This window comes from Rattus norvegicus, chromosome 12, assembly GCF_036323735.1.
Source record: "Rattus norvegicus strain BN/NHsdMcwi chromosome 12, GRCr8, whole genome shotgun sequence".
NCBI classification, from domain to species: Eukaryota; Metazoa; Chordata; class Mammalia; order Rodentia; family Muridae; genus Rattus; species Rattus norvegicus.
In genome coordinates, this window is record NC_086030.1 from 47,890,715 (window position 1) to 47,916,985 (window position 26,271).

Genomic DNA, 26,271 nt, shown 5'->3' on the forward strand with positions numbered 1-26,271 from the left:
TAGCGGAATCGTTTGATACAAAGAATCTCCATCTAGGGCTAGAGGGGACGCTTTAAGAAGTGTCCCTCTGCGGGGCGGAAGTGGGGCGTGGACAACGGAAGTGCCCGCCCCGGCCCCGCCTCCGCCCCCTGCCTTGAGTGAGCTGGGTGTTTCCTGCCTCTCAGTCCGGATTTGGAGACTCCGGCGTCCTCCGACTTTTCATGGTGAGGGCGGTGGCCGCCGTCGGGGGGCTTCGGGCGGGCGAGGGCGGCGGGTGGCGACGTGTCTGAGGGGGAGGGCCCCGTTGGACCGGGCGCGGTAGCGGTGGGGCTCTGGGTAGCGCGTGCGGACGAGGTTCGGGCGGGGGAAGGGCTTTGGATGAAAGGAACTGGGGCGGGGGTCTACGAAGGGGCGTCTGGACCCGCGGAGATGCGCTGGGCGGCGAGCGAACGGGCGCTGAGTCTTGAGTGTTGATTGGCGATGGGACTTGGGAAATTGTCAGAACAAAGAGACGGCCTCCAAACAGACGCTCGGGGTGAAAAATGAGGGCGTGTGGAGAGGGGCGAGCGTTGGGCGTCTTGGAGGCTGTGTCTTGAGTGGTTGGGTTCCAGGCAAGAGAGGAAGGGGCGAACACGGTCCTCTGAACCCACAAGTCTGGAGCGAGATGAATGGTAACAGTCAAGTCTAGGGAGGCATGCCCGGTCTCTGAGGTCGGGGGTTTCTTGACCACAGAGTCTAGACTCAAGTAGCACCTCGGTACCTACCTAATCACTTCCGTTGAGGCCCTAGGTGACCACACCTCGGGATCCCAGGATGTCAAGCTGTTGCTGTCTGAGTTATGGGAATGGTTTCTGTTCACTTCAGATTCTCTAGCGTCCGTTCCTTCAAAGGTTCTTTGTCCTGGGTTGATGGGAGAATATCAACCCAGTCCTCTTTGTCTGCCACTCACCTCCAAGATCCGTCCTAAACTGAAGACAAGTGACTCGGCCTGTATTTAGCTTTGATCAGCTCCACTTTGTGTAGAACAAGGGACACTTTGGCAAAAGGAGACCAACAGCACCCGTAGATCTTCAGCTGGTCTCCAGGCTAGCAGCATAACCTAGGAACTTGTTAAAAAGCTGTCAGGTTTTCGACCCTATCCAGAGACCATCCCAGCACCGGGCTCACCAATGTATTTTTGCCGTCTCTGCTTGTAATTAATGATTTGGGCCGTGAAATGTAGGCGTTTGAAACCAGAGGGCCTGCCAGATTCTAATTCCTAGTTTACTCCCCTAATGAGCAGGGTTGACAATATCCTCACCAAGTGTGCTCTAAAGCAGGAGAATGCCTTTGGACCAGGTTCTTGCAGTGGGGGGTAACTACCCTAGAAGCAAGAGTGGGGCAAAATGCTTCAGTAGTTGGCCTCCTACCTAGTTTGCTTCTTTCAAATGGAGCTGCAGTCTTAGTCTGGGTGCATAATACTTCTTAAACAGCTCCCCTCAGATCCCTGCTGCTATTAGATAAACAGATTGTCTAATCTTACTTAGCATCCCAATCACCTGAAAGGGCCTTTTAATCCCAAATTCCGAGCAGCTGCATTCTTGCTGGCCCCGGGTCTGGCCCAAGCAAGCAGGCAGGCAGCAGTGTCTTTGAAGCTCAGGTGACTCTTAATGTCTCCAGTTGAGAACACCTGGTTTTAAGGATTAAGTTTGGGAGTAGAAGGGGAAGCCCGCAGAAGTAGGACTAGGTGGTCGTGCTTTGCCTGTATTCTGGGGGCCTGGGTGGGCGGCAGTGTTTGGAAGATTCTGGTTTTAACAGTCTGTAGGAGTGTTTACGAAGTAAGAGACTGAAACTTACCTTCAATAGCGCTTGTGAACGCTGCACAGAAAGTGACGGCCTGAAACTGCAGTCCAAGTCAGCTTGGCCATCAGCAGCTTCTTTCCCTCAGCTGACAAGAGATAGTGTGCAGGGAGTTGGTACTTTCTGGGGTTTGCTTGTTTGTTTTTCCCTGTCTTATTTGTCTGGCTTTCAAACAAAAGACAGTCAACGATTCCTCTTTTGACCAATTTTGTTATTTAATCGATGTGAAGTGAGACTTTTATTTATGATGCCTTGGTTTGTTTTTATAAGTGGGTCAGGAATTCAGTGGGCCAACAGCAGAGAGCTTCTTCAAGACCACAGAGCTAATTATAGCCGAACCAAGGGGTACACACCATTTAGAACAGAGGCTCGTCATGTTGGCTGCACATTAGAACAAACTGGGGGAATTTTTTTTAAAAAGTGTTTTCCGTGGGCCACACCCGTTAGGCTGATAACAGAAGAATTTGTGTGAGTAGGACGCAGACACTGCTGTCTTTTAAAAGCTCCTCTGGGGTTCCAGTGTGTGGCCCGGTAGTGCCACCATTTAGTGGGCAGATGATGAAGAAAGAAGCTTAGATTCACATGTCACACCAGAACAAACTGGGGCCTGAGTCTGTATCTCACAGCCGGGTAACCTCCCTTTCACTGGTACCAAGTTTGTTCTCCCGTACCCTCAGCTGCTCACGAAGTCAGATGCAGAAGGGCAGCCTCACCGTGGGGAAGGGAACGGACGGTGTCTGCAGTCCAGATGTGAATGGAGCCAGAACCTGCCTTCCAAGGGTCTCTCCTGGCGTTAGGCACCAGGCTGACCAGTTGACGGGGTGAGGAACTCTGGGAAATCTCTAGGCTCTCATCTGGTGTCTTGGGCTCCGTCACGCCTTTGGCCTTGAGTTACTCATAGCTGGAGACAGTCTCCAAAGAGGAGATGACTTATGACTTCATAGATACTTACAGTTCCAGTGTTTTCTGCTCAGCGCTTAGTCAGCCTGGGGCTATGCTGAGCGCTTTCTGTCCACCTGGCCTCCTGCAGCAGGGAGGGAAAGGCAGTGTCTCTGATAGCAGGGATACCTTCAGGAATCGCGCCCACCCCGTTCCTGCGCCAGTGTGTGGCCGAGTTGGGGCCTTGAGCAGGGGTCTGGAAATGTCTCCCTACGCACTGCCCACCTTTTACATTTTCTTTTAAAGAGATGGGGCTGTCCCTTCTTGACTTCCACGTCATCGCTCTAAATATGCCAGGCATCACCAATGACCCAGGGCCAGGCAGGCCTTGGCCGCATCCTTTGCTTGCTTGCCGCTGACCCTCTGTGGCCATAGAATGAAGATGACCAGCACTGCCTCCACACTGCAGATGTACCAGAGTGGCAGAAATTAAGTGGTCAGGGGCATGGGCACATGTATGTCTGGAGCATGTCAGTGTTGCTTGCCCTGTTCAGAGTGGGGCTGCACAAGAGCACAAGCTCATTAAAGTCCAGCCACCTGTACACGAAACAATTTATTACATGCCAGATGTCCACCCAAAAGTGCACAGCTGTATTTATGTCCTGTTTTGTATTGGGTACCCTGAAGAAGCTAGACTACTACCACAGACAATATATATGCACGTGTGTGTGTGTGTGTGCGCGCGCGTGTGCGCGCGTGTGCGCGCGTGTGCGCGTGCGCGTGCGTGCATGTGCATGCATGTGCATGCGTGTGTGCAGTGTGTAAATTACAAGTTTGTATTTGGGGCAGATTTCCTTTTACCACCCCACCCCAACACACACACCTGTAAGTCTTTCTTTTGCTCAAGGTCATCAAAGTTTTGGGAAATGGCTTTATTCCTAGAATATCCTGCTGTCCGTGGAGGACAGTATCTCTGGAGGATGTGTTTAGCCAGGACTACTACTAACACAGTGTTTCTGGGGACTGTTGTGAAAGCTGAGAGAGAGAGAGAGAGAGAGAGAGAGAGAGAGAGACAGACAGAGACAGACAGAGACAGACAGAGACAGACAGAGACAGACAGAGAGAGAGACAGAGACAGAGAGACACAGACAGACAGACTGTGTGTGTGTGTGTGTGTGTGTGTGTGTGTGTGTGTGTGTGTCCTGTTTTCCTTCTTGGCATCATGCCATAGACTCCTGGAGAACTCTGACTGAGCTTTAGACCACACACGCATGCACACACACACACACACACACGTGTCTGAGGAAACCCTTCCTTGCTGGGACCATTCTTTCTGCTCCGCTCTGCAGGTTTCTGACACAAGTTCCTCAACTGTGATTCCCCACCACCTCCGAGGGTTGTGGGGGCAGAGGAGCCAGAAGAACTGGAAAGCCTTGAACCCTATTCATGTTGCTTGCACTCTGTCTCTGCTGTAATGAGTTGCTTCTGTTTGTCTCCTACCTGTTAGAAAAGTGTGTGCTTTGCCACTTATGATGTGGTAAACATGTACTGTGGAAAGTCCTGATAAAAATAGGAAAGCCGTCATTCTTCAAGTAGCTTGAAGTTTTGTGCTGTCGGTGCCCAGAAGCTAGCAGGAGCACACTTGTGCCCACTGTGGCTGGGTTACCACCAGGTTACACTGAGAGAGTGGAAGGTACCTCAGGAAGAGAGGTAGGGTGTTCAGAGAAGCGGCCCTCTCCGTGGGAGAGTCTGTCGGCCGGCAGCTAATCCCATGCTTTTGTGTGGTGACTCTCATCCTGAGGGCAGAGAACCAAGACCTGTAACCGGCAGGTCAGCAGCCAGGGGACTGTGGTGCTGCTTTGTGTCTTGGATAATGATCGTGTCTTCTGTGTTCGGGCGTGGTGGTGGGATGGTCTTGTTATTGTCCTGTGGCAGCACGGCCCCAGAGTGACTTAGTGTGTTGGTGGAGGTCTGTGATGTTGTCCCAGGCCTATTACAGTGCCAGCAGCCCACCGTATCAGTGGGGGCTGCTTTTTTTTCTCAGTTCTTGTTCTGGATTCAGGAGCAGATGCAGCCCGTCTCTGCACAGCTCAGGCTCTAGAATCTGATAGCTTCAACCTGAAGTACATGGTCTAAGTACCTCAGATCTGGCGGTGCTGCCTGGACCCGTGTGGGGTCCGAGGGAGGAAGCTGCTCCGTCTTCTGAACCTGCTTCTTCATCCGACTGTTGCCTGCACTCAGGTCACTTTCCTGTGGGAAGTAGGAGCCGGAGTAGGGATCCTGCCTAGCTTACAGAACCTGTTAATCTGGAGTTCATTTCAAAGATGGCCCTTTTGGCTGCTCTGTGTGTAGCCATACAGAAAGGCAGACCATCCCAGACATGGCCTTGGCCGCCTTAACGTGCAGTCCAGGTGCTGTTGATACCAAGGAGGACATCGAGCGGCACAGATTTGGAGACAAACTAATGCCTCCAGGGTCTGCGGCAAGGTTGGCCTGCGAGACCAGATGTGGATGGGGGTGAGCTGAGGGATGTTCCTCTCCTTGGGGCAGTCCTCCAGCAGCCAGCTTCTGTCCCCCTGGCCTACTTAGCCTCTGATTTAAGAGAAACCTGAGTTGCCAGTGTTGGGAGTGCAGTGTACATGGCCGAACCAGACACCGTCTGGATGTGAGTCCAGCCTGGAGTTGTAAGAGTGGAGCGGGCTGGTGTGCTGACCCCATCTGTCTTCTCTCTGGCAGGAAGAGATGTCAGGAGAAAGCGTGGTGACCTCAGCGGTGCCAGCGGCTGCTACCCGCACCACTTCCTTCAAGGGCGCCAGCCCCAGCTCCAAGTACGTGAAGCTAAACGTGGGGGGGGCCCTCTACTACACCACCATGCAGACGCTCACCAAGCAGGACACCATGCTGAAGGCCATGTTCAGCGGGCGCATGGAAGTGCTCACCGACAGTGAAGGTAATCACCTGCCATGCTGGCTGCTGATTGGACACTGCGTGTGCTGAGTGCCACAGACACACCAGTGGTTGAGGGCCTCAGCGTTCAAGGGCAGGGATGCACACGATTGTGTGCAGGAAGCCCCGAGAGTCTTGGGGATCTAAGACTTCGTCTGGAGGGTGTGGTCAGGGAGGGCTTCCTGAGGAAGTGGCGCTGGAGCCGAGCTCAGACTGTGAGTAGCAGTCACCCGAGCAGATAAGGACTCCTGGTCTGGACCTAGCAGGTCTCTGTGTGACTCTGAGCAAGATTCTTCCTGCTGCAGGCCTCAATTGCTTCCGTGAAACAGGGCCAGGTACCTTCCTGTACTGAGTCTCCTGCAGTTAAGTGGGGTCAGAGCCACAACACTGCTGCCCGGAGAGTACTTTTACGAGCGGGACGCGCCCTTTGCAGAGCGTCACACCCCACACTGCAGAGTGTTGGTGGAAACAGAGACAATGGCACCCCGACTGCACAAGGAAGCCGAGTTATCTGAGAACCCAGGGCCCTGGTGTGACTCCGTCCTCCCAGTTAACAGCAGTCTGGGCTGCAAGCGGCTCCAAGTGGGTGGAAGGCTGAGGAGGCTTCCTGAGGGTGGCCTAAGGCCGTATTTAAACCAGACATGGTCACAGCCTTCCTCACTCTGCTGGACTGTGTGGACCAGCAGCCTACTCCTGTGGCAGGTGCGTGCTAAGGTTGGCCTTTTCCCACATCGTGTGTACCCATCAGTCACCAGGCCTCCAGCCCTCTGGGGACTCAGTCCAGCAGCTCCTGGCTTTTGTCTCGGCTTAGCCCTTTGCCCGTGGAAAATGTTAAATGCTTTCCCATAGCTTCCAGGCTAGAAAAGGAGGGGCAGTTACTCTCCCTGAGATCTCTGGTTCTTATTCTGTGTGCCTGGATGGGCCCATCACCCAAGCCAGATCGCTCCATGGGTTGGCCACTGCTTTGGTGCCAGTGCCCTTCAGCAGCCCATGGAGGTCTGGATGTCAGGTGTCCTGACCTCAGCCATCACCCGTGCCAGGCAGAGCCATCCTGTTGCCCTTGGAGGGGTCACTGCATAGCCTGGCCTACGTGCTTAGGTACAAGTAGGAATAGACTGCCCACATCTTAAAGCAGCACCCTGATGTGGGGACCCCGTCGCTGAACTGACATTTGCCGTGCACAGCTGTGCAGGCAGTCACAGGTGCCTGTGAGCCCAGCTCCAGGGCATCCGATGCCATCTGGCTTCTGTGGGCACCCGCATGCGTGTTCTCACACAGATGCATGAAATGACACTGCCTAAGAAATGACTGAGGGACCCACAGTAGGGGGTCCCGTGAGAAGAGGAGGAAGTTTCACCCACAGTAGGGCTTCCCGTAAGAAGAGGAGTAGTAAGTGTCCTGGGAATATCTGTACCATGTCGATAGGCATCCCTGGAGTATGGTGAGGAGAGAGTGTGACTTGAGGAGAGGCCCTGCCTCTGGGCTGCTGTCAATGTCCCCTAGCCACTGCCTGAGGGCCACACCACGTGCACACAATTCCCTAGTAAGGAGCCTGAGTGTAGGAGGCACCTCTGGGCTTGAGTCCTGGCTCTACTGTGGCAGGGGCACAGCTGACAGACAGTGTTGGAGCCTTTTCCTGTGTCAGGCATGGCGCCAGTTCTACCTCACCTGACAGATGCTGGACCTGACAGTGGTGAGCGGCTTCCTCTGGAGCTTGCCTCTTGCTACGTGAGAGTTATGAGTGTGCTGGAGAGCCTCGTGTAGTCGGTACTGATTCGTGGAGAGCCAAGCCATGGGGCATTACTGAAGGGGGGTGGAAACCTGCCTTCGTGTCAGGGGGAGCGTGGGGGCGTCCATCTTGCCCTTTAGAGGTACGTGTGCTTGTGGTTCGGAATTGCACCCTGGGGTTCCTTTTCCAAGGAGACATGGCGGCAGTGAGCAGGCTTTTCCTAACTTCTCTGAAAAGTTCTGTTCTGGCCACCATAGAATTCTCTGAGCCTCACCCTCTAGTGGCCCAGAGGGTTTGGGCAGCAGATCTTGCAGTAAGAGTGAAATTCTGGCACTGAGACTGTGGCTCAGCGTGTCGTGCATGGAGCCTGCGCAACACCTCCCCACCACCACAGAAGAAAGCCAGGCGTAATGGCACAGGCCTATAATTCCAGCATTCAGGAGCTAGAGGATCAAGAGTTCAAGGCCACATGTGAGAGAGACCCTGCCCTCCCCTCCCCCGCATCTCTTTAGGCTCACCTCCTGTAGCTTGGACCCTGCCCCAACTCCCCGTGGCCTCAGATCCCTGACTAATGCCTTCAGAATCTGGGAGTGTAGGGACAAGGCTGACTAGGCCGAAGCTCCTTTCTCATGGCCACAGACAGTGTGACTGGGGGTCCTGGGTGCAGCTCAGTCTGCTCACCCAAGGACTGACTGAAAGGCTTCTGTCTGGGTCATGGCTGGGCATTGGGCAGTCTGCTCCCCAGGCAAATCCAGTTCGTAGGCCAGACGGGTGTTATGTTTACCACTGCTGTGGACTCAGTCACTAACCAGCGTCTGTCTGTGTGACCTGTGTCTGGTGCTCTTTTCTGCCCCTGTCTTTTAGCATTCTGCTTATGACGTCTGGAATAAATAGTCCCAGCTTGGGTATGTCCCTGAGGTGGAGTAATTCCTTCTGGACACGTACTGCAGCTAGTGGAGCACGTCCGCTTGATGGCCCCACAGATGTGTCCAGTTCCCAGTGTTGGGAATGTCGACTTGCCCCTGGGGAAGCAGCACAAGGGTCGGGACTTCCCTTTCCTGCCTCCCAACCTCCAGGTCTGGAGCTGTAGGCTTGCACCACTCCCTTGCTGTTCTCCCGAGTTTGTTCCAGAGTTGGGAAAATGTCTTCTCTGTGCTGGGTATTGCCAGAGCTTTCTCTCAGGGGGCTGTGTCAGCGGCTGTGCCTCACGGTGGTCTAGACTTCCGCCAGCACTGGGCACTGTTGACCACTTAACCGTTGCCGAGGAGCTGTGCTCATCCGAGGTCTGTTTCATTTTGCATTTTCTAATTTCTGGTGTGCTGTCTGTCTGTCTTACTGGTCTGGGTTTCATCTCTCAGCTGCCTGACTGTATATCTAGTTTGGAAGGTCTTCCTTTTTCCTGCCTATACCTTGCTGTTCTGTTTCCTTGTGGGTTCTGTTTGTAGGGAACTCCCAGTCTGGCTGACCCCAGCTTTCTTCATTACCTCTACATTCATGCACGTCTTTTCCTGCTAGATCCCTGCCTCCTTCCTTTTTCGTTCCTTCGTCCGCTTTTCCTCTTCCCTGTCTCCCCTCCTCCCCTCCCTCCCAGGACCGGGGATAGAACCTGGGAATGGTCCCTTGCTAGACGGGACTCTTGTCTGCCCCTCAGCCTCAACCACTGGTCCTTGATGTGTCAGTGATTCTCAGATAAGCATTGTTGCTTCTGTCTGTGACCTAAGGGACATTTATCGATGTCCAAAGATGTTTTTGGTTGTTGCAGCCTGGGTGTCTTGTAGTGCACTGGACCGGCTATGTCTCACAGATCTGCCCTGAGGCTCAGGCTCAGGATTTTGGGTTTGTACAGCTATCTTAGAGTGACAGGGTAAGTTTGCACTTGTGAGGAGAGGCTTCCTAGAGAAGGAGGGGAAGGAGGGGAAGGAGGGGGAGCGCCCAAGCTCCCCCAGAGAGGAAACACCAGTATTTACTTGAAGTTAGCCTGTAGTGCCATGCCCCAGCAACCCCCTGTCCCCACCCCACCCCCAGCAGCCTCAGTACCCTGAAAGCCACAGCCCCTACTCCTGGGGTCTGGCATTTACAGCATTCTGACGGTCCTGCTGCTGCCTCCTCCGGCTCCCGCGATGTGATTTGCTCCTTGTCACAGACCTGTCGTTAATTGTGAGTGCGGCCTGGAGGCCAGCGCTGGGCTGTGTGCTTGCTTTCGGGCCAGCCTCTGGTCACACCTGTATGCCAGCACTGTGCACATCCCGTCTGTAGAAGAGACCTCGGGACAGAGCTTAGGGAGGTACTGAGCATGGAGCAGGCAGGTGGCAGAGCTGGGGTTCTTTCAGTGGCCCTTGCCTGTCACCACTGTGCTAGGTGCCAAGACGTCCTGAAGTCAGCCTCTGGGCTACACTGCCAAGCCTGCTGTCCCCATGGCCCTGGATGCTCCCCTCGACGACACCCTGTGTGCTCAAGGCAGCAAGAGGCCGCTTGCTGGCGGTTTGCGGTTCTCCATGCAGGCATTTGAGCTGTGTGAGGGATAGATGCCTGCTTTGAAAGCAACCAAACTATTGCAAGTCCGAATGCTAATTGGAACCTCATGGAGAATGAGTGGCGCCTTTGCCCTTATTTGTGCAAGGCAGCCTCCCCACAAGCATTTCCTGCCATTCTTGACTTGGAGCCCAGTGTCCCAGTCCGCCTGTTCGTTTATGGAAACTCTGGGCCGTCACTTGAGTAATGGATTTGGGGGCTCGTGGCCTTTCCCCAGCAGCTTGAGCTGCTCTGTGTTGAAAGCAGGCTCTTTCCAGTCAGCTGACTTTTATCACTGATGGCATTTCTCGGAGCTTGAGGGTCTTTGTCCTCTGTGGCAGAATCCTGCACCCCCTACCCCTAGATGCCACCAAGCGTCTTGGGGACTCCAGATCTGTGGCAGTGCAGAGAATGAGCCTCCCCTAGAGGAGAGTCCAGAGGGTAACACTGTCTGTCAACCCACACTGTGTCAGCACTTGATAGTGGAACTTGGGGCTGTAGGTCCGATGCCTGTAGGCTGAATTTCACCTGTACTCATACACATGTCGTATTTACCTTTTGATGGGTGGAGAACTCTTTGCTTTTTAAGTTAGTTTACCGTCCTTTTAAAACGAGGAGATTGACAGGAAAAATAACAAACCCTGAATTTCTGGCTTTGCTTAGAATGAGAGAGCCCAGGAAGCCCTGGGCCTACTTGCTTCTTGGCCACTTTTGGCTGCATCAGTAGAAACCACACTTGGGAGAAGGGGGTGTGTTCTCTAGCTGGCCACTGGCCTGGACCTCCAGCCTCACACACTCAGGCTGCGTGCTGTGGACTGTGTGTACACTAGTAAGTGCGTGCCTGTTTTCTCAGACCCAGAAAGAGGCTTGGATGGCACCTGGGGGTCACTGTGGGGGATTTGCCACCTTAGCCTGCCCAGTCCATGCTCTGAACCATGCAGGAAGCACAGTGGTGTGAGATTTGCCCACTGAAGGCTGGGAGCAGAGACCGGGCTTCAGTGGCAGGTGTGGGAGCCGCAGTCCAAGGAGGCTCCAGAGAGGATCACGGGATCTCAGGCAACACCAAAACCAAGAGAGGCCACTTGGCAAAGGCTGGATATGGGGGTGCGGGGAGGGCAGGATGGGCAGGATGTGACTTGACATGAAAAAGATACTTTCGCTGTCTTCTTTTCAGGGCTCAGGTATGAGGACCCAGGGCGGGACACAGTAGGGTCAGGAGTAGAGATGTCTGTTTCTTCTTCCAACAGAGAGCAGAGGAGAGACAGTGGGATCCGGGTCCTGTGTCCACCTCTGTGTCATGCTCAGTCAGGGCCCTGCGCCTGGGGTCACTGTGGTCTGGCCTCCCATCTTACTGCTTTTTAATGGTTTTTTTTTTTAGATTTATTTTGTTATGTGTATGATACATACATGTTTTGCTTACATGTGTGTCTGCGTACTGCTAGTGTGCCCAGTGCCCTCAGAGGTCAGAAGAGGGGATCGATGCTCTGAGACAGGACTCATGGCTGATTGACTGTGAATGCGTGTGGGTACTGGGAATTGAACCGGCGTCCTCTAGATGAACACTCAGTGTTCTTAGCTGCTGAGCCGTCTCCCCAGCCTCCCTGACTGCTTCTGATAACTTCCCGTGCTCTTCATCTCTTTCTCCCTCTTCCTGGTGCCTGCCCTCTCCTCTGGACACCTTCCAGAGATGTCACATCTAGGACAGGGGTTTTGAAAGCCAGTGGGCTTGGGTGGAGTAAGCCAATGGCAGTTGTAGAGGACTCTGGTAATCGAAGGGTGGTCTTCTCTGCCCTCACCTCATGCCTGGTGCTGGCCAGCAGGTGGGACATTTCCCATATCCAGTGAAGCAGGTTTACCCGCTCTTGTTGACTGAGCCCTCTGATGACAGTTTTGTCCTGTTGCTGTCTTGGGTCCATAAGTGCTTGCAGTGAGAAGTCCTGGGGCATCTCCGCTGACCGGAGGTCTCAGTCGGATGCTTGGCAGATTGGTCAAAGCGGAAGTCGGACTTTGGTTTCTCAGTTACATGCAGGCCCTTCAGAGCACAGTTCCAGGCTTTAGGGGGCTTGGGGTTGCCCGGGCTGCCAGTGACAGCACAGGAGTCTGGGGGATTGTGCCCAGCCGTGGTGCTCACCTCCCCTGACAAGTGCCCTGTGACCTAGTTTTCCTGTCGCCACACTGCAGGCTGGATCCTCATCGACCGCTGCGGGAAGCACTTCGGGACAATCCTCAACTACCTTCGAGACGGCGCTGTGCCCTTGCCCGAGAGCCGCCGGGAGATCGAGGAGCTGCTGGCGGAGGCCAAGTACTACCTGGTGCAGGGCCTGCTCGAAGAGTGCCAGGCGGCCCTACAAGTAGGCACCCCTTCTCAGTGCATATCCCCCCTACTTGAGCCCCAGGTTCACAGACAGGAGGGCCAGTCTCAAGTCAGACTGCCCAGATGTGTCCAGAGATCCTCTGGGTCACCTCTATGTGGGAACGGGTCCTTCGGCTCCCTGTCTACAGATCTGAGAGGCTCAGCCCGTGGGACTTGCCTCCGTGTCCTGTCCTTCCGTTTCTGAAAGCCATCCTCCTGTTGGGCTGTCCTCCTGTTTGGCTGCCCGAACACCACCTCAGGTGTGTTCAGTCTGTTCCCGAGGGACTGTCCCTAGCGCTTTCACTTTGTGTTGGTTCAGATGTCACTTGAGAAGCTTCCAGGCAGAATTGGATGGCCCTTGGCTTCTGTTGTGGCCCAAGGAAAAGCTTCATATGTGGGGCTGGGAGTCCTTGTCTTTTGGGGGCCTTCATGGTGGATGATAACTGACTCTGTTCACTGGAAGGCCTGGTGTGGTGCTGCCCGGAACTCAGGCACTCAGAAGGCAGAGGCAAGGAGGATAATGAGTTCTGAGGCCAGCCCAGGCTACCTCATTAAGAACCAAAGAGGCCCTGTACTTTCTCTGTCTGGGATGTAAGTGTGGCTGGATGCCATCCATCTGGAGCTGAAGCAGGCTTGGGGGATTTGCAAGATGTTCAGAATAGTAACTAACACCTATGCCCTGCCCTGCCCTGCAGAGTGCAGACCTGTCTCCTGCTGGGGGGTGAGGTGGGGGGATGCCTGGGCTCTGTCTTTCTTCCACTTGCCCGGCCTTTGTCTCTGACGATGTCCTCATCTGAGCTGGAGTCTCCTTGTCAGCTCAACATGGGACTCCATCTGCTGCTGGCTCCAGTGGGGTTGAGCAGCTTTTATGCCATCGCCTGCTACGTCGAGGGCTTAGTTTTGAGTGTCCTGGGCGGAGAGAGCTGTGTTGTCCTTGTGTGTACTGGGGACTCCAGCATCCCACAGCCCCAAAGACCAGATTCCTCCCCTGGTCTAACCCTTCCCAGTTAACAGGTGCATAGCCCTGGCCAGGCAGACACCCTGCAGACGCCCTGGGCTGAAAGCCTGTTTTGTTCCAGCAGAATAAAGACACTTACGAGCCCTTCTGCAAGGTGCCTGTCATCACATCCTCCAAGGAAGAGCAGAGGCTCATAGCGACGTCAGATAAGGTATGTTGGGCGAGGCTCAGGGGGCATGTGAGGGGGTAGAGGTGGGGGTCTGTGTACAAGCACAAGTGCGTGCATGTGTATGTATTTGCGTGTGCATGCAGCTGTAGGCCTGTGTGTATGAGTGGTGGTGTCTTTGTGTACCGGAATGTAGATGTCTGTGTATACCTTTAAGTGTGCCTGTGTGAGTGTGGGTGTGTCTGCATTGTGGGAGGCTGGAGGGTGTGTGTGTGTGTGTGTGTGTGTGTGTATACAAGAGAAAGAATGAGGATATGTATGTTGGGGTGTCTGGCAGGGATGTAAGGGGTGTCCGTGTGTACCTGTGTTTGGTGTTTGGTGTGGGGTGGGGGAGGCAGTATCCAGTGCCCGTGTTTTGAGGTAAAGGCAATCTGAGTGGGAAGCCCTGTTGCACGTGTTGCCTCTGCTCTTGGAGCATGGAGCATCCTTCCTGTTAGCTCTGCCCACAGCCTCTGGGAGACCAGTGTGATCTGTGCGCACCCACAGAACTAGTAACTCCTCCTGTCTAACCCACAGCCAGCCGTGAAGCTGCTCTACAATAGAAGTAACAACAAGTACTCCTACACCAGGTAAGTGTCAGCCAGGCCTTGCCTGTCCCCTCACACAGGCCACACTCTGCACCCTAGGAGGGTAGGGAGGTGGGTTGATGGAGGAAACTTAGAGATAGGTAGAATTCACCTGCGCCATGAAGTCCACTGTTTCGTCCTGTTGTACGGGTGGGTGATTTTGACATATCCACAATGTGCAACACCGATCAATACTTGGAGCGTATCACCCAATGAGTAGTGTCCTCATCTTCCTGGGTGCCAGCGGCTGTCAGCCTATACTTCTGCGTCTGTAGGTTTCCCATTTCACGAATGTTGTGTGATAGAACACACTGCGTTTATGACTCATCCCTTTCCTTACTGTGAGGTTTTCAGGGTTTATGCACTGTACCACCATCAGCATGTCGGGGTCCCCTTACAGCAAATGCTGTCTTATTGTCTGTCGCTCGTCAGCATGGGCACCTGAGCTCTTTGCAGTTTCTGACATTAAAGTGCAGGTTTGTGTTACATCAGTTTCCCTGTTTCTTGGTCCCCTGTGACTCTGGTTCAGTTCCTGGGGACTGCACTGTTTGAACAATGCCACCCACAGCACTGGATGTCTCTCTAGAGTACCCTTGGCTCTTGGAAACATGCTCTGTAAATGAGCAGCTTGAGGGACAGAGTGAGGTCATCAAGGCCCCACGGATTGACTGAGGATCAAAAAGTCTTCCTTGGGCGTATGCACCTCCTGGGGTCTGGCTGGGAGAGTGAATGATAGGGTGGGCTCAGGAGATTGTACCCAGAGGCCCTGCAGTCAGTCTTTGTAGGTGTGTGGAGGGCAGATGTGCAACCATGGGTCAGGGACACAGCCTTCAGGCCATAACTGCCGTTGGGACCCAGCTCTGCCATTTGTACATTAGTTACCATTTGGACAATGAACCGATATCGTTGGGCTTTCTTTTCCTTTCTCGAGCAGTAGATCCTGGCTGCCCTTCCAAGGGCTCACAGTAGGTAGAGGAGAGAACAGGATCCGGGAGGGCTCGTGAGCAAGGGCACAGCTGGGCGAAGGGCAGCAGCCGCCGGCGTGTGCCCGCCTTACCCCCTGCTCTTCTGCAGCAATTCCGACGACAATATGTTGAAAAACATTGAACTGTTTGATAAGCTCTCCCTGCGCTTCAACGGGAGGGTCCTGTTCATAAAGGACGTCATCGGGGATGAAATCTGCTGTTGGTCATTTTACGGCCAGGGCCGAAAAATCGCTGAGGTCTGTTGTACCTCCATTGTCTACGCCACCGAGAAGAAGCAGACCAAGGTAAGAGCAGTGCAGGAGGTGCTGAGGGCCGTGCTCACGGGTACCGGAAGCACTTCTGCTTGAGCAGGGGAAACTCCAAAGAGGGGCCGGTTAAACATGGGCGGTTCCTGCTGACACTGGGCAAGTGGAGTAGCTATGCTCCAGCCTTCTCAGATCTGTTCTTGCACTCATGTGCTCCCAGCTGCCTTGCCTTCTCCCTCCCTCTGGCCTCCCGCCCGTGCTGGGTCATCCAGTTCCAGGTGGCAGGACTCTTCACCAGCATGGCCCCAAGGCTCGCTAGTCAGAGGTCTCTGCTGCCTTCTGAAGTTGTTACCTGTAGCTGTCTGTATGTCTGCTCGTGGTTTGAGAGTGTGAGTGCAGGTGCACCAGATTCCCTGGAGTTAGATGGTCGAGAGCTGGAGGCCAGCTCGCTCTCAGAACCGCACCTCTCTCTAGGCCTGCTTGCCCATCCTCCTGGGACTTGGGGAGAGGGTTATAGCCGCCTCCTTTCCCACCCTCTCCTGCTTGCTGCATACCCGAATAGAAATGGATGTTAATTTTGCCATGAGCAGATTGCCATGGTTCTAGCCACCTGTGTGTAGTCCCATCAGTCACCTGACGGGGATATGTGGTTTCATAGGCTCCTGGAGCTCGCAGACCACTGAAACTAAACTCAGGTTGTTGTACTTGGCACCTTTACCCTCTGAGCCACCTCCCTGGCTCTGATATGTTGTTTTGGTGTGTCTGGCAGTTGCCACTGTGAGATTTGGGTCACAAGCTCCCACCAGCCTTGTGATTGGAGTTCTTGTGGCAATTTAATTTTCCCAGCCTTCAGCCTCTCAGACCGGCTGTCTGTCTGGGTGGTGACTGTCTCCCTGCTGTCCGTGTGAGGTTTAGGAGCAGATCCTGCCCTGGAGTGAGTCCAGGCACTCAGGGACAGCTTCTGAAGCCCTTCCTCTACAGCCCAGGGCCTTCACTGTCCTGGGCTCATTCCTCACAGTTGTCCAGGCTGCCGCCATCTCCCTTGCCGGTCATTCTCCCACTGCTCAGACCACGGTCCCCACCCTCACTAGAAAGGGAGAATGTCACCTGAGGGCAGGCTCTGCTTGCAGTCATGCATCTGCGGAGGCCAAGGTGTAGGAAAACGGAGGACATACGGGATGCACTGTGGACTCCCCATGACTCTGCATTGTCAGTCCAGGGGCCAGTTAGCCTGAGGCCCTACTGAGAATGCAGTCCAAGGTGGTGGCCATGTGAGGCCTGCTAATGTTCCCACCCTGTATTTTGTGGGGCACAGGTTGAATTCCCTGAAGCCCGCATTTATGAGGAGACCCTGAATATCTTGCTGTATGAGGCCCAGGATGGCCGAGGACCTGACAATGCCCTCCTGGAGGCCACGGGTGGGGCAGCTGGACGCTCGCATCACCTGGATGAGGACGAGGAGCGGGAACGGGAGCGGATCGAGCGAGTGCGGAGGATCCACATCAAGCGCCCAGACGACCGGGCCCACCTCCACCAGTGAGCCGGGGCAAGCCTGCCTTCTACCCTCCCTCTGCCCCTGCCCCCTCAGACCCTTTGCAGGCTTTGGGGCACCTCCCACTTCCCCTGGAGTCTGAGACACTTTTGTAACAAGTCAGATGATTATTTTGTTATTTCTTGACAAAGCAGATTGCTTCTGTGTTGACCCAGGTGTGCACCCCTTCTGAACAAGCTGTGTCTAAGGGCCCCACTTCCGAACCTGGAGCCTGGCTTTCTGGGCTCTTGGAGGAAAAGTATGAGTGAGTCTGGCGTGTGTGTGAGAACCTTTGTTGCATATTTATTTTTATGGTGTTGACTATTAGGGCTCCTTCGGCGACTTAAGGACTTAGTGTGGCAGTTTTGAGGGACTGTGGGGTTGGCAGCCAGTCACCAAGGTGTCTGTGAGCAGCCTGGCCCGTTGCTTTCCTGGGGGTCAGCTCTGTATGCGGCTTTGTGACTGGTGCCCCTTGGTCAGCAGTGGAAGGGGGACTGAGTGTGCCCAAGCCTGTCCAGGGTCCCTCAGTGCAGCGGGCGCGCTGCCGGCCAGGGAGCAGACCAGTTCCTGGCAGGGGGCTGCTCTCTCGGCTGGGGTCCTTGTGTGGCACCAGGTCAGGACACTACGGAGTTTGCAGTGACTCGTGTGGTTTCCCCTCAGCTCCCGTCAGGTGGTTTCTGTGCAGAATAGAGTAGGTGTGCAGATACCTTTGGGTCTTGTTTGTGTTCAGGGAATGTGTATGACTGTTGGGGACGTGTGACTGACTGTAGGGCGCAGGCGCTCAGGAGGACGACTGCCCGTTAGCTCCAGTCTGCTCTGCGCAGAGGAGCCTCGGATGAAGGGCGGTTGAGTAGACGAGTCTATGGTTAGGTGAGTGGTGGGATGGATTGCTGCTTGATAGGGAAAGTGTTGCTGTTTTTGACCAAAGGTATTGATTGAGGGGGTGATCTGACATGTTTTAAAACGTTTCTATTTTGCGACGACGGTTTGAACAGCTCGCTTTGTATGTGACAGTTGTATGCCTTTAAAGCTTTTTCTTGTATCTGACAGCAAAGCCTACGTATGATAAATGTTCACACAGTCCCGACTGGATCGAGGAACCACATATGGGGTACATGCTTTTTAACGGTGTGGGGTGAACTTTTGTATAAAGCGCCGAGAAAGGGAGATTACAGACCATGTTTCCTACATTTTTATACTGTTTGTCTTCAACGTCAGCTAAACTGAATGTCAGTCCTGGTGTCTTCTGTAGGAATGGAAAAGCCATGATCCACCCTTTAAGTTCATGTGCAGAACAGCCGAGCAGCACAATCTGACTTGCCTGGGCCTCTGGCCTTAGGTTACTGGTTTGGCAGCTCTCTCTACCTTCCTCTAGCCTCAAACCTTGTGCCTGTAGCTTTGTGCCTCCACTCCCAGGGGTAGGAACAGACCTAGCGAACATTCCATGGTGCCTGAAACCACTGGTGGCTGTGTCCAGCCAGGCCCAACCAGCGCCCATCTCCAAAGCTCTGCCTCAGGTCCCACCGCTGGCGTGAAGGGCGGTAGTCAGCGTTTCCAGGTCACCATCTAGTGAGTCGCTGTGAGAAGAGTGAACTTTGCATGCTAAGGGCTCACAATTCACTGTCGGGTGGCGGGCTGCACCCCAGCAGGTCTGACACAGCTTCCTGTTCCTGCTGTGGAAGATGGGCTGTTTGACCTCTCTGGAGGCTCAGATCCCACTCAAGGGCCACGTCCCATACCTGCTTCTCAGTGTTGGTGTTCAGCCCTCCCCAGAGTGCGTGCAGGCCAGAGGGCTCCATTCAGTCCCTGGTCACAGAATCACATCACTACCTTCCTGCCTCTGCACTATAAAACCATGCTGGGAGTTTTAGAAGTGCTCACTCTTGTACAAGCGTCTGCGGACACATGTAAAATAAACGTTAAACTCTGCTTCTCCTCCTCCGCCTTGTGGTCTTTTCAAGAATGTCTGACTCAGCCTGGCTGCTGGCGTGCAGCGAGGGCCAGGCCACCTCAGAGTCGAGTCCTTCTCTGTAGGGCTTAAGCACTAAGAGGAAGCTGAGGGGCTTGTGAAGCAATGGAGTGAATTGGCTGGTGTTAGCAGATTGGGGTCAGGACCCCCACTCCCTCTCTGGGATCTGGGAGCTTCGCCCAGTCCCTGGCAGCATGCGTGTCATGTACAGCAGAATTCAAGTTGGGCGACTTGACAAGGTTCCCCTACTCCTGTGTCTTAGCAGCCTGCCGTCCGCCCTGTGACCACCTCTGGTGTGCACCTAAAATGGGTTCTGCCAGGGACGGGGTGACTCTAGGTTGGCTCCCAGGAAGCATTTGGATGCAGTGCGGCCTGAGACCTGGCTTTGCCGTGGCACAGGCTCCTTGCTGCAGCCATCCTCCAGGAGCTGCTGCACTGGCCCTGAGCATGGGTAACTGGAGCAGGTCGGCGCTTGTGCCGTAACGTGCCTCAGCTGGAACAGTAGTGACCGTGGAGGGCCATCCTCTGTCAGGTCTTCTTCCCCGCCGACACCTGGGCAGGGGACACCGGCTATAGAGCCCAGCCATCTGCCCTGAAGGAAGCAGCTACCACTGGGGACCCCTCTACTTCCTAAGGGAGCAGCCAGGTTAGAAAGAGGGGCAGAGGGACCAACCCGTCAGCATCTTCAGCCTTCGAGAGTCCCTGGGGGCGGGGGAGATGGACAGATCCGGGCAGTACCTCCCATCACTAAAAAGTCACCTACTAACCCTTCAAAGGAACTTCCTTTCACTTGTCCCTAAGGAGGCGGAGGGCCACTCTGCTGCAAAATACCTGTGAACTACTTATATCTGCAAACCAGTTTTATATCTAGGTAAGATATATAAATTACATGTAAACAGAAGACGGACCCCACCGCCATCCGCTTTGCACATGCCACTTTCTCGAAACACGGCAGCAGAATGCAGCTTCAGACTGCACTGACCCAGTGAGGACGGTGAGGCCCTTCTGTCCGGCCCGTGGGCCTTTTTCACCTCAGCTGGGTCCCACCTGAGCACAGCGCAGAGCCTTTTGTGAGCCAGCCGACAGCTGGGCTCTAACACTTGAGAATGACAACCATCTTCTGTGCCCCTCCGACTTGAGACTCCCGCCCGCCTGCCCGCCTGCCTTTCAAGCACCATTTTGTTCTTTCTTCCAGAGCACCAGTTGGGACGCAGGGTGGGAGGGTCGATTTTTGGCTCTGGTGCATGCACATCGTCCAGCACTCCCCCCCCCCCCCCCCCCGCTCCACGTAGCCACTCACCACTCTTAACTGTCCGTTTTTATCCTTATAGACTTGGTCTTCCTCTCCAGTCTCAAAAACTATCGTGCCTTCTCTCCCGGGACTGACACAGAACTGTAAACTTAAAATGCAGCGAGTGACGGGTTACTGCCCGTGAGAGAAACTCACTCGGGAACTATGCTAGCCCACGATCAACCGATCGAGTTCCTGCTTTGTCTCACTGTTGGCTAAAATCAGGATGTCCTCCCAAAGTGGGCTCTCTAAAGGGCTATCTGATGCACTGAAGAGAGCAGCCCGCCCCGTTCCTTCTGAAGCCCACAGCCAACCAAGGAGTCCATCCCCAGAGCCCCGTCAGAATAGATGTGCTTTTAAGAACCCCCACCCACTCTCTACCCTGCCTGTGAATTCACCCATCGGGGCCATGAGAGCACAGCGACACTCAGCAGAGAGCAGGAGTCCTTACCATCCCCCCTTGCCAGCCGTGTGCCTCGAGCACACTGGGTAACCTGAGCTTGCTTGCTTGCCTTGCTCAGAATGGGGCACTAAGGGGCTGTTCCGCCCTTACTGGGAGGATTGAGAGCTCTCTCTGCCTCAGCCGACTCCTTCACCCCCTAAAGAAACCAGCCCTTCTCCTGAAGCCCCTGTACCACTGCCATCCTGCCACCGCAGTCCTGGCTGATAACGGGTCCCCCTCGAACATCAGTGCCCCCTTTGAAAATGGAGGAAGGAGATGCTGACTCCTTTGTGTACCCTGTGCCCAAGATTGGGACGGAGAAAGGAATGTCCTTCACAACCGATGCACGGTGTGGCAGTCTCTGGCGCCTCCCAGTCCTTACTGGAGGACCCCTAACCCCTCGTGCAGGAGGAGGCAGGCGGGGCTCGCACTGGGGGCCTTGTCACAGTGGATCAGCCCCTACCTTCCTTGGACAACCCGGACGACATGCTCCCTCTTAATCAGCATGGCGAGCTTGGTGGCCACCTCAAATATGTGTTCACACTGCAGGATGGTATCCCCCTGTGGAGAGTGAGTTCCAGGTGAGTGGTTTGGATATGGAGGTTCTGCGGTGTTCAACTTGGGGAAGCGAGCTATTGTGGCTGAAACCCGTCAGTGGAGGCCAGAAACTGTAGTTACCTTTTGCTGTTTGTCTGCTGGTGAGACGTGAATGACTAGGATTCCATCCCTAAGGCTGCTGGTGGAGACACCTAGGACAGATCCAGAGTCTGGCATTAATTTAAAAAAAAAAAAATGGGGCTGGGTGGCCGTGGCACTCAGGAAGCAGAGGCAGGTGAATCTGATTTCAAAGCCAGCCTGGTCTACAGAGCTGTCAGTAGGACAGCAGGGGCTACACAAAGACCCCATCCTGGGAGGGAAAAAAAAATAAAAACTGGGGCCTGAGGACCTGAGTTTGGATGCCCAGCATCCACGCAGAAGTGAAACAAACCGTGCACATCTCTAACCCGGCATCAGGGTGGGGCGGGCCAGGTAGGTGCAGCCACTGGGCTCTCAGAACACGAGAGACAGAGTAGACGCCCACTGAGGCTGCCCCCCACTCACCTCTCAGAGCTGAGTACTCCATCTTCTGCTTGATTTTGGAAAACTCCACCAGGTACGCTGACCTCAGCGTGAGGAGGAGTTGCCGCTGTCGTGCCTTGAAGCCTTTTCTGTCATACTTGATGACCGGGACACCGTACTGCAGGGTGGGCGAGTGTCACCCGAGGGCCGGGGACAGAGCCTTTCTGTTCTGTGCTCTACCTTACTCCTCAGCCCCCAACAGGCTGCAGCCTGGCCCTCCCAGGTCTGCTCTGAGAGGCCAGCACAGAGGAGAGCATGCATGGCTACTAGGTTCTCATAGTCTCTCCTGTTTTCCCCTATAATCAGGCAGGTGACAGCTGCCACCAAGCATATGAGCCATTCTCTCTCAGCCCTCAGTCACCTCACAAGCCACAATAAGGGATGGAAGCAGTGACCTCCTACTGGCCACTGTTGAGAGACCCGGGTCAGTACTGGGGTCATCAGTGTCCCCCGCCAACATGGGGTCTCCTGACTACAACTGTTTCATAGAGAAGCAAACCAAGATGGTGTGGAGGGTGACTGACAGAAGACAACAGAGGCAGTTAGCAAACGCCGCCTGGTAATATTAGTGCCCAGAGTGGCAGTGGGGAGTCCCAGCGAACCCAGCTGTACCCTGTTTAAGCAACACTTCTAGATGCTCATGCGGAAAACACACCCTGGCCTCAGATATAACAAGGGTCTTGGTAGAGGCCGTACCTGGATCTTCTCGCTGCCCAGCAGTTGAAGCACTTTGGGGTTTATCTTGCCTTCATCTAAGGAAGGAACCAGAGCAGCAGGAGTCGACCCCAGCCCTGTGACTGTACTGAGGCTCAGCCGGGGAGAGGACCCCTACCCTCCTAGGAAGCACACTCACTCACCCAGCCTGCTGCTGGCAAAGGGTTGGCTTAAGCTCTCTGCGTAGCCCTCCTTCTTTCCCCGGAATAGCCCACTGGTCACTGCCTTTTGCTGCATCTGTAACAACAGGTCAGAGTGTAGAGCAGGTGGCCCCCGGCAGTTTTCAGACAGGAGGGTAACAACTGCCCTACAGCGTAAACTGATGGAGAGCGAGTGGGCCGGTGCTTTGAGGGTCCCTTACGTTGGTTTCCTGTGGTGGAAGTTTCGGAGCTCCAAGGACCATCTCTCCTAAATCAGAGCTCTGTAACTCAAGCCCAGAGGCAGCCCTCGGCCTGCCGCTTGTGCGGGACACAGCTATGGCATCCGTGTTTACACATCTGTGGCTGCTTCTTACCATAGCACACAGCCCAGAAAGCCTCAAAGAAGGAGTCTGCGGCCCTCCACAGAAGAGACTACAGGTAAGTGTCCTCTAGCTTGGGGAACCCCGCCTGGAGAAGCACAGGGGCCCATCTGGATTTCATTGCCGTGGTGGAACAGCACAGGGATGCCGACGGAAGCAGCTTGGGTACAAGTCGTGGGAATAGAGTGACCTTTGGCTCCCTGGTAGACGGCAGAACCCACTTAGCACCAATAATCTGGTCCCTGCCACCATGCATGCGCCATACATCTGTCCTACCATGGCTTTCCTCTCGGCTGAGATTCCACGGCAGTACTTCCGAACAAGGTTCCTCGTGCACATCCTTCTAAGCAGATTGGAAGCCTGTGTGGAGAGCAAACTTCTCTGTCACCCCTACATGGCAGCTTCTCAGGAGCTTACACTCAAGACAGCCGGCAGCCCCTCCAGCAGGTCAGCACTGCTGAACTAGGTTTTGCTAACTTGGGTATGATTAGAACCACTTGGTGGGGGGGCTCGTAGAAAGGAGACTAAGACTCTTGCACAGTGGGCTGGAGAGATGGCTCAGTGGTTAAGAGCACTGACTGCTCTTCCAGAGGTCCTGAGTTCAAATCCTAGTAACTACATGGTGGCTCACAACCATCTGTAATGATATCTGATGCCCTCCTCTGGGACATCGACATCTACAGTGTACTTATATAATAAATAAATAAATCTTAAAAAGAGTTGTGCACAGTAGGGCTTCAGTGGAGCCCAGGAATCTTCCAGTAGTTGCCATTAGGGGTTTTCAAACTGTGGGCTATGACCCCTTCGGGGGTCAAATGACCCCATTTAGAGGGGTCACCTATCAGATATCCTGTACATCAGATATTTACATATGGTTCATAACTAGCAAAATCACAGCTATGAAGTAGCAACGAAATAAGTTTGTTAAAGGGTCATAGCATTAGGAAGGTTGAGAACCACTGTTCTAGAATATTCTTTGTGGAACCCATGGCAGTCACTTAGCTTCAAGACTGCTACATTGTGGTTGGAAACCATTCAGAGTACTCTCACAAATCTGTAATCTCGGGGTTTGGGATGCCCGGGCAGGGCCAGCCTGGGTTATATAGTAAGAACCTGTATTCTGAACAGGCTCTGTCTAAGCAGGTATCTATTGGGTTTATAATCCCTGCTGATGAATGCTGAGGTATCTGTTCCTTCTGAAACACTGTTGCAAAATAAAGACTTTGAAAAGCAGCCCTGTCAGCTCTCGGTCATCATCCCAGTTCAGACTTAACGTTCTCCAGGATGCCCGGAGGCCTCAGCCAGCTCTTGTCCAGAACGTTCTTTGGCACGTGGTAGCGAAGATTCAGGATGTAATTCTTCCTCACGAGCAGTAAGAACTCCTCGTTGTCAGGGCAAAGGGGTTTGTCACGGTTGATGAAACCCTTGATGAACCTCGGGAAAGTGACAGGAGGGTTTACACAGTCACACAGTCTGGGGGACAGATAATGTAGCACCCCACCCCTACCACACCTGCCCTCGCAGCACTCTGTGTTCCACCCATGCTGTTTACTCTTTTTAACTAACTTGAGTTGTTGATTTATAAATGAGCAGCATGAGGCTGGAGAGATGGCTCAGCGGTTAAGAGCACTGACTGCTCTTCCAGAGGTCCTGAGTTCAATTCCTAGCAACCACATGGTGGCTCACAACCATCTGTAATGGGATCCGATGCCCTCTTCTGGTGAGTCTGAGGACAGCTACAGTGTCCTCATAGATATATTAAATAAGCCTTTATTTTTTATTTTAAAATTATTCCTTTGAAGAGGAAGGCAGGCAGGCTCCGTAGCTGGGCTCATGTTCCCTGAGAAAAATCGGGCGACAGCTGGTCTCAGTGGCCAGATTGCCTGCAGTCCCCACAGCATCTTGTCTGATGACAGTTTGTGAGACTTGCTCACTTTCCCTGCCTGGCTCTGGAAGTCACGTGATTAAGGGAGCCGAGAGCTGAGAGGTGGGACCCAGAGCAGGGAGAACTGGGCTCCCAGCATTGCTCTGAGGGCGGAGCTTTCTGTATAAATCAAGACCACAGCTAGAGAGATGGCTCAGTGCTTTTGCTCCCAGTCAGAGGACTGAAGTTCATTCAGATCCGAGCTCCCACGGCAGGCAGCTCACAGGCAACTAACTCCAGCTCCAGAGAACCAGTGCCCCAACTGGAATGCACTCACACCTACTTGCGTAGGCGCATCCCTACCCCTTAAAAGCAACCACAGAAACCCCACCAAGCTGGTGACCATACCCCGTCCTATGACCACACCGCAGTACTCTGGTCCGGTGGAGCTGAGCCCTTACCTCCGTATAATCTGCACCGCCCACTTCCTCCTCTTGATCTCCTTCCGAGCCAGGACTCCACGCCAGTGGGCTTCTAACTTGGTGGCTGGAAGAGTCCACTGCTGCCATTAGAAGGAGGAACATTCACGCGGAAACATGGAAGGCTTTTCCAGAAGGATCCATCCACTCAGCATGTCAGCCCACTAGAGGGCTCTGCTAGGCCCAGAGGTTGCAAGCGGGATGCAACTCAGAGCCTGTGTGTACCAGAGGCTGGGAACCCTGGCCGAAGCTCGGAGTGACAGAAGGCGCCCTCCGGTGGGCCCTGCGGGAACTACACCTGAGACCTATGAACTTAGTCCCAGCGCTACGTTTTGGTGTTAGCCTGTGCTGGCTTTCAAAGATGGAGATTCATAAACAGGGACACGGAAAGCTAGCTCCTGGCTTGTGTCCGCGTTTTAATGTTTAGTTCGTGTGTGTGTGCGTGCGTGCGTGTGCGCGTGTGTGTGTGTGTGTGTGTGTGTGCGCGCGCGCGCGCCTGCCTGTCTTTGGGTTTTCAGAATGATTTTCTTCCCCCAAAACAGCAGTTTTTCTTTTGGAGGTCAGTCAATTGGGAATCACACATTCCGGCGCTCAGAGCCAGGACTGGCAGACTGGTTAGAAGACCAGCTGCCTGTTTATATAAAGTTTGATTGCAACCCAGTTAAATCCATTCTTTTACATACTGCCTAAAGCAATTCTGAGGAAACAGCGGCAGAGTTGAGGAACTGCGGGGGACTGTAAGACCCACAGATTAGAAACCTTGCCTTGCTGATCTTTGTCATAAAAGGGAACAGAATAGAGCTTTGAAAAGCGGCAAATATGTCCACCTCCTGGCTGAAATTAAAAAACAATTCAGAAAACGAAACTCTAGCCACAAAATACCAACACCCGTCAAACTGCGCTGTTCGGTGACGTCCAGACGGTAAAACTATAAAGAAAAACGTAAGACTGAAATCGAAGAGATAAAGTCTAAGGAATGGTGGGGGAGGGGCATTGCTTAAAAACATGGATCCAGGGGTTGGGGATTTAGCTCAGTGGTAGAGCGCTTGCCTAGGAAGCGCAAGGCCCTGGGTTCGGTCCCCAGCTCCGAAAAAAAGAACCAAAAAAAAATATGGATCCAAAGGA

At 54.0% G+C, this 26,271-nt stretch overlaps 2 protein-coding genes across 5 annotated transcripts; one reads left to right on the top strand and one right to left on the bottom strand.

Moving 5' to 3' along the window:
• Window positions 1-62: 62 nt before the first annotated feature.
• Window positions 63-18,677, top strand: Kctd10 (potassium channel tetramerization domain containing 10). 3 transcript variants are annotated; one of them, XM_006249463.5, is made up of 7 exons: window positions 63-203; window positions 5,434-5,647; window positions 12,065-12,234; window positions 13,316-13,405; window positions 13,937-13,989; window positions 15,061-15,256; window positions 16,533-18,677. In XM_006249463.5, the coding sequence occupies exons 1-7, from the start codon at window positions 201-203 to the stop codon at window positions 16,755-16,757; spliced, it is 951 nt and encodes a 316-aa protein (XP_006249525.1). In that variant the 5' UTR covers window positions 63-200; the 3' UTR covers window positions 16,758-18,677.
• On the bottom strand, window positions 18,002-25,954 carry Myo1h (myosin IH). 2 transcript variants are annotated; one of them, XM_063271899.1, is made up of 10 exons: window positions 25,129-25,954; window positions 24,078-24,237; window positions 23,080-23,163; window positions 22,427-22,520; window positions 22,266-22,321; window positions 21,552-21,687; window positions 21,129-21,199; window positions 20,914-21,011; window positions 20,018-20,117; window positions 18,002-19,269 (listed from the first exon to the last, which is right to left on the bottom strand). In XM_063271899.1, the coding sequence occupies exons 3-10, from the start codon at window positions 23,140-23,142 to the stop codon at window positions 19,246-19,248; spliced, it is 642 nt and encodes a 213-aa protein (XP_063127969.1). In that variant the 5' UTR covers window positions 23,143-23,163; window positions 24,078-24,237; window positions 25,129-25,954; the 3' UTR covers window positions 18,002-19,245. The 2 variants fall into 2 exon arrangements, with proteins under 2 accessions (XP_063127969.1, XP_038946123.2); XM_039090195.2 differs by lacking the exon at window positions 25,129-25,954 and having other exon boundaries at window positions 18,826-19,269; window positions 24,078-24,264.
• Window positions 25,955-26,271: the final 317 nt, after the last annotated feature.

Excerpts from the sequence above, each read along its gene's own strand:
- Myo1h (XM_063271899.1), bottom strand. The coding sequence starts at position 23,142 with ATGTGCACGAGGAACCTTGTTCGGAAGTACTGCCGTGGAATCTCAGCC. Across the intron at positions 22,521-23,079 it reads CAGCCGAGAGGAAAGCCATG|ATGCAGCAAAAGGCAGTGAC; the intron begins GTAGGACAGATG and ends CTGTTGTTACAG. Across the intron at positions 22,322-22,426 it reads CTTTGCCAGCAGCAGGCTGG|ATGAAGGCAAGATAAACCCC; the intron begins GTGAGTGAGTGT and ends TTCCTTCCTTAG.
- Kctd10 (XM_006249463.5), top strand. Across the intron at positions 12,235-13,315 it reads AGTGCCAGGCGGCCCTACAA|CAGAATAAAGACACTTACGA; the intron begins GTAGGCACCCCT and ends GTTTTGTTCCAG. Across the intron at positions 15,257-16,532 it reads CCGAGAAGAAGCAGACCAAG|GTTGAATTCCCTGAAGCCCG; the intron begins GTAAGAGCAGTG and ends TGTGGGGCACAG.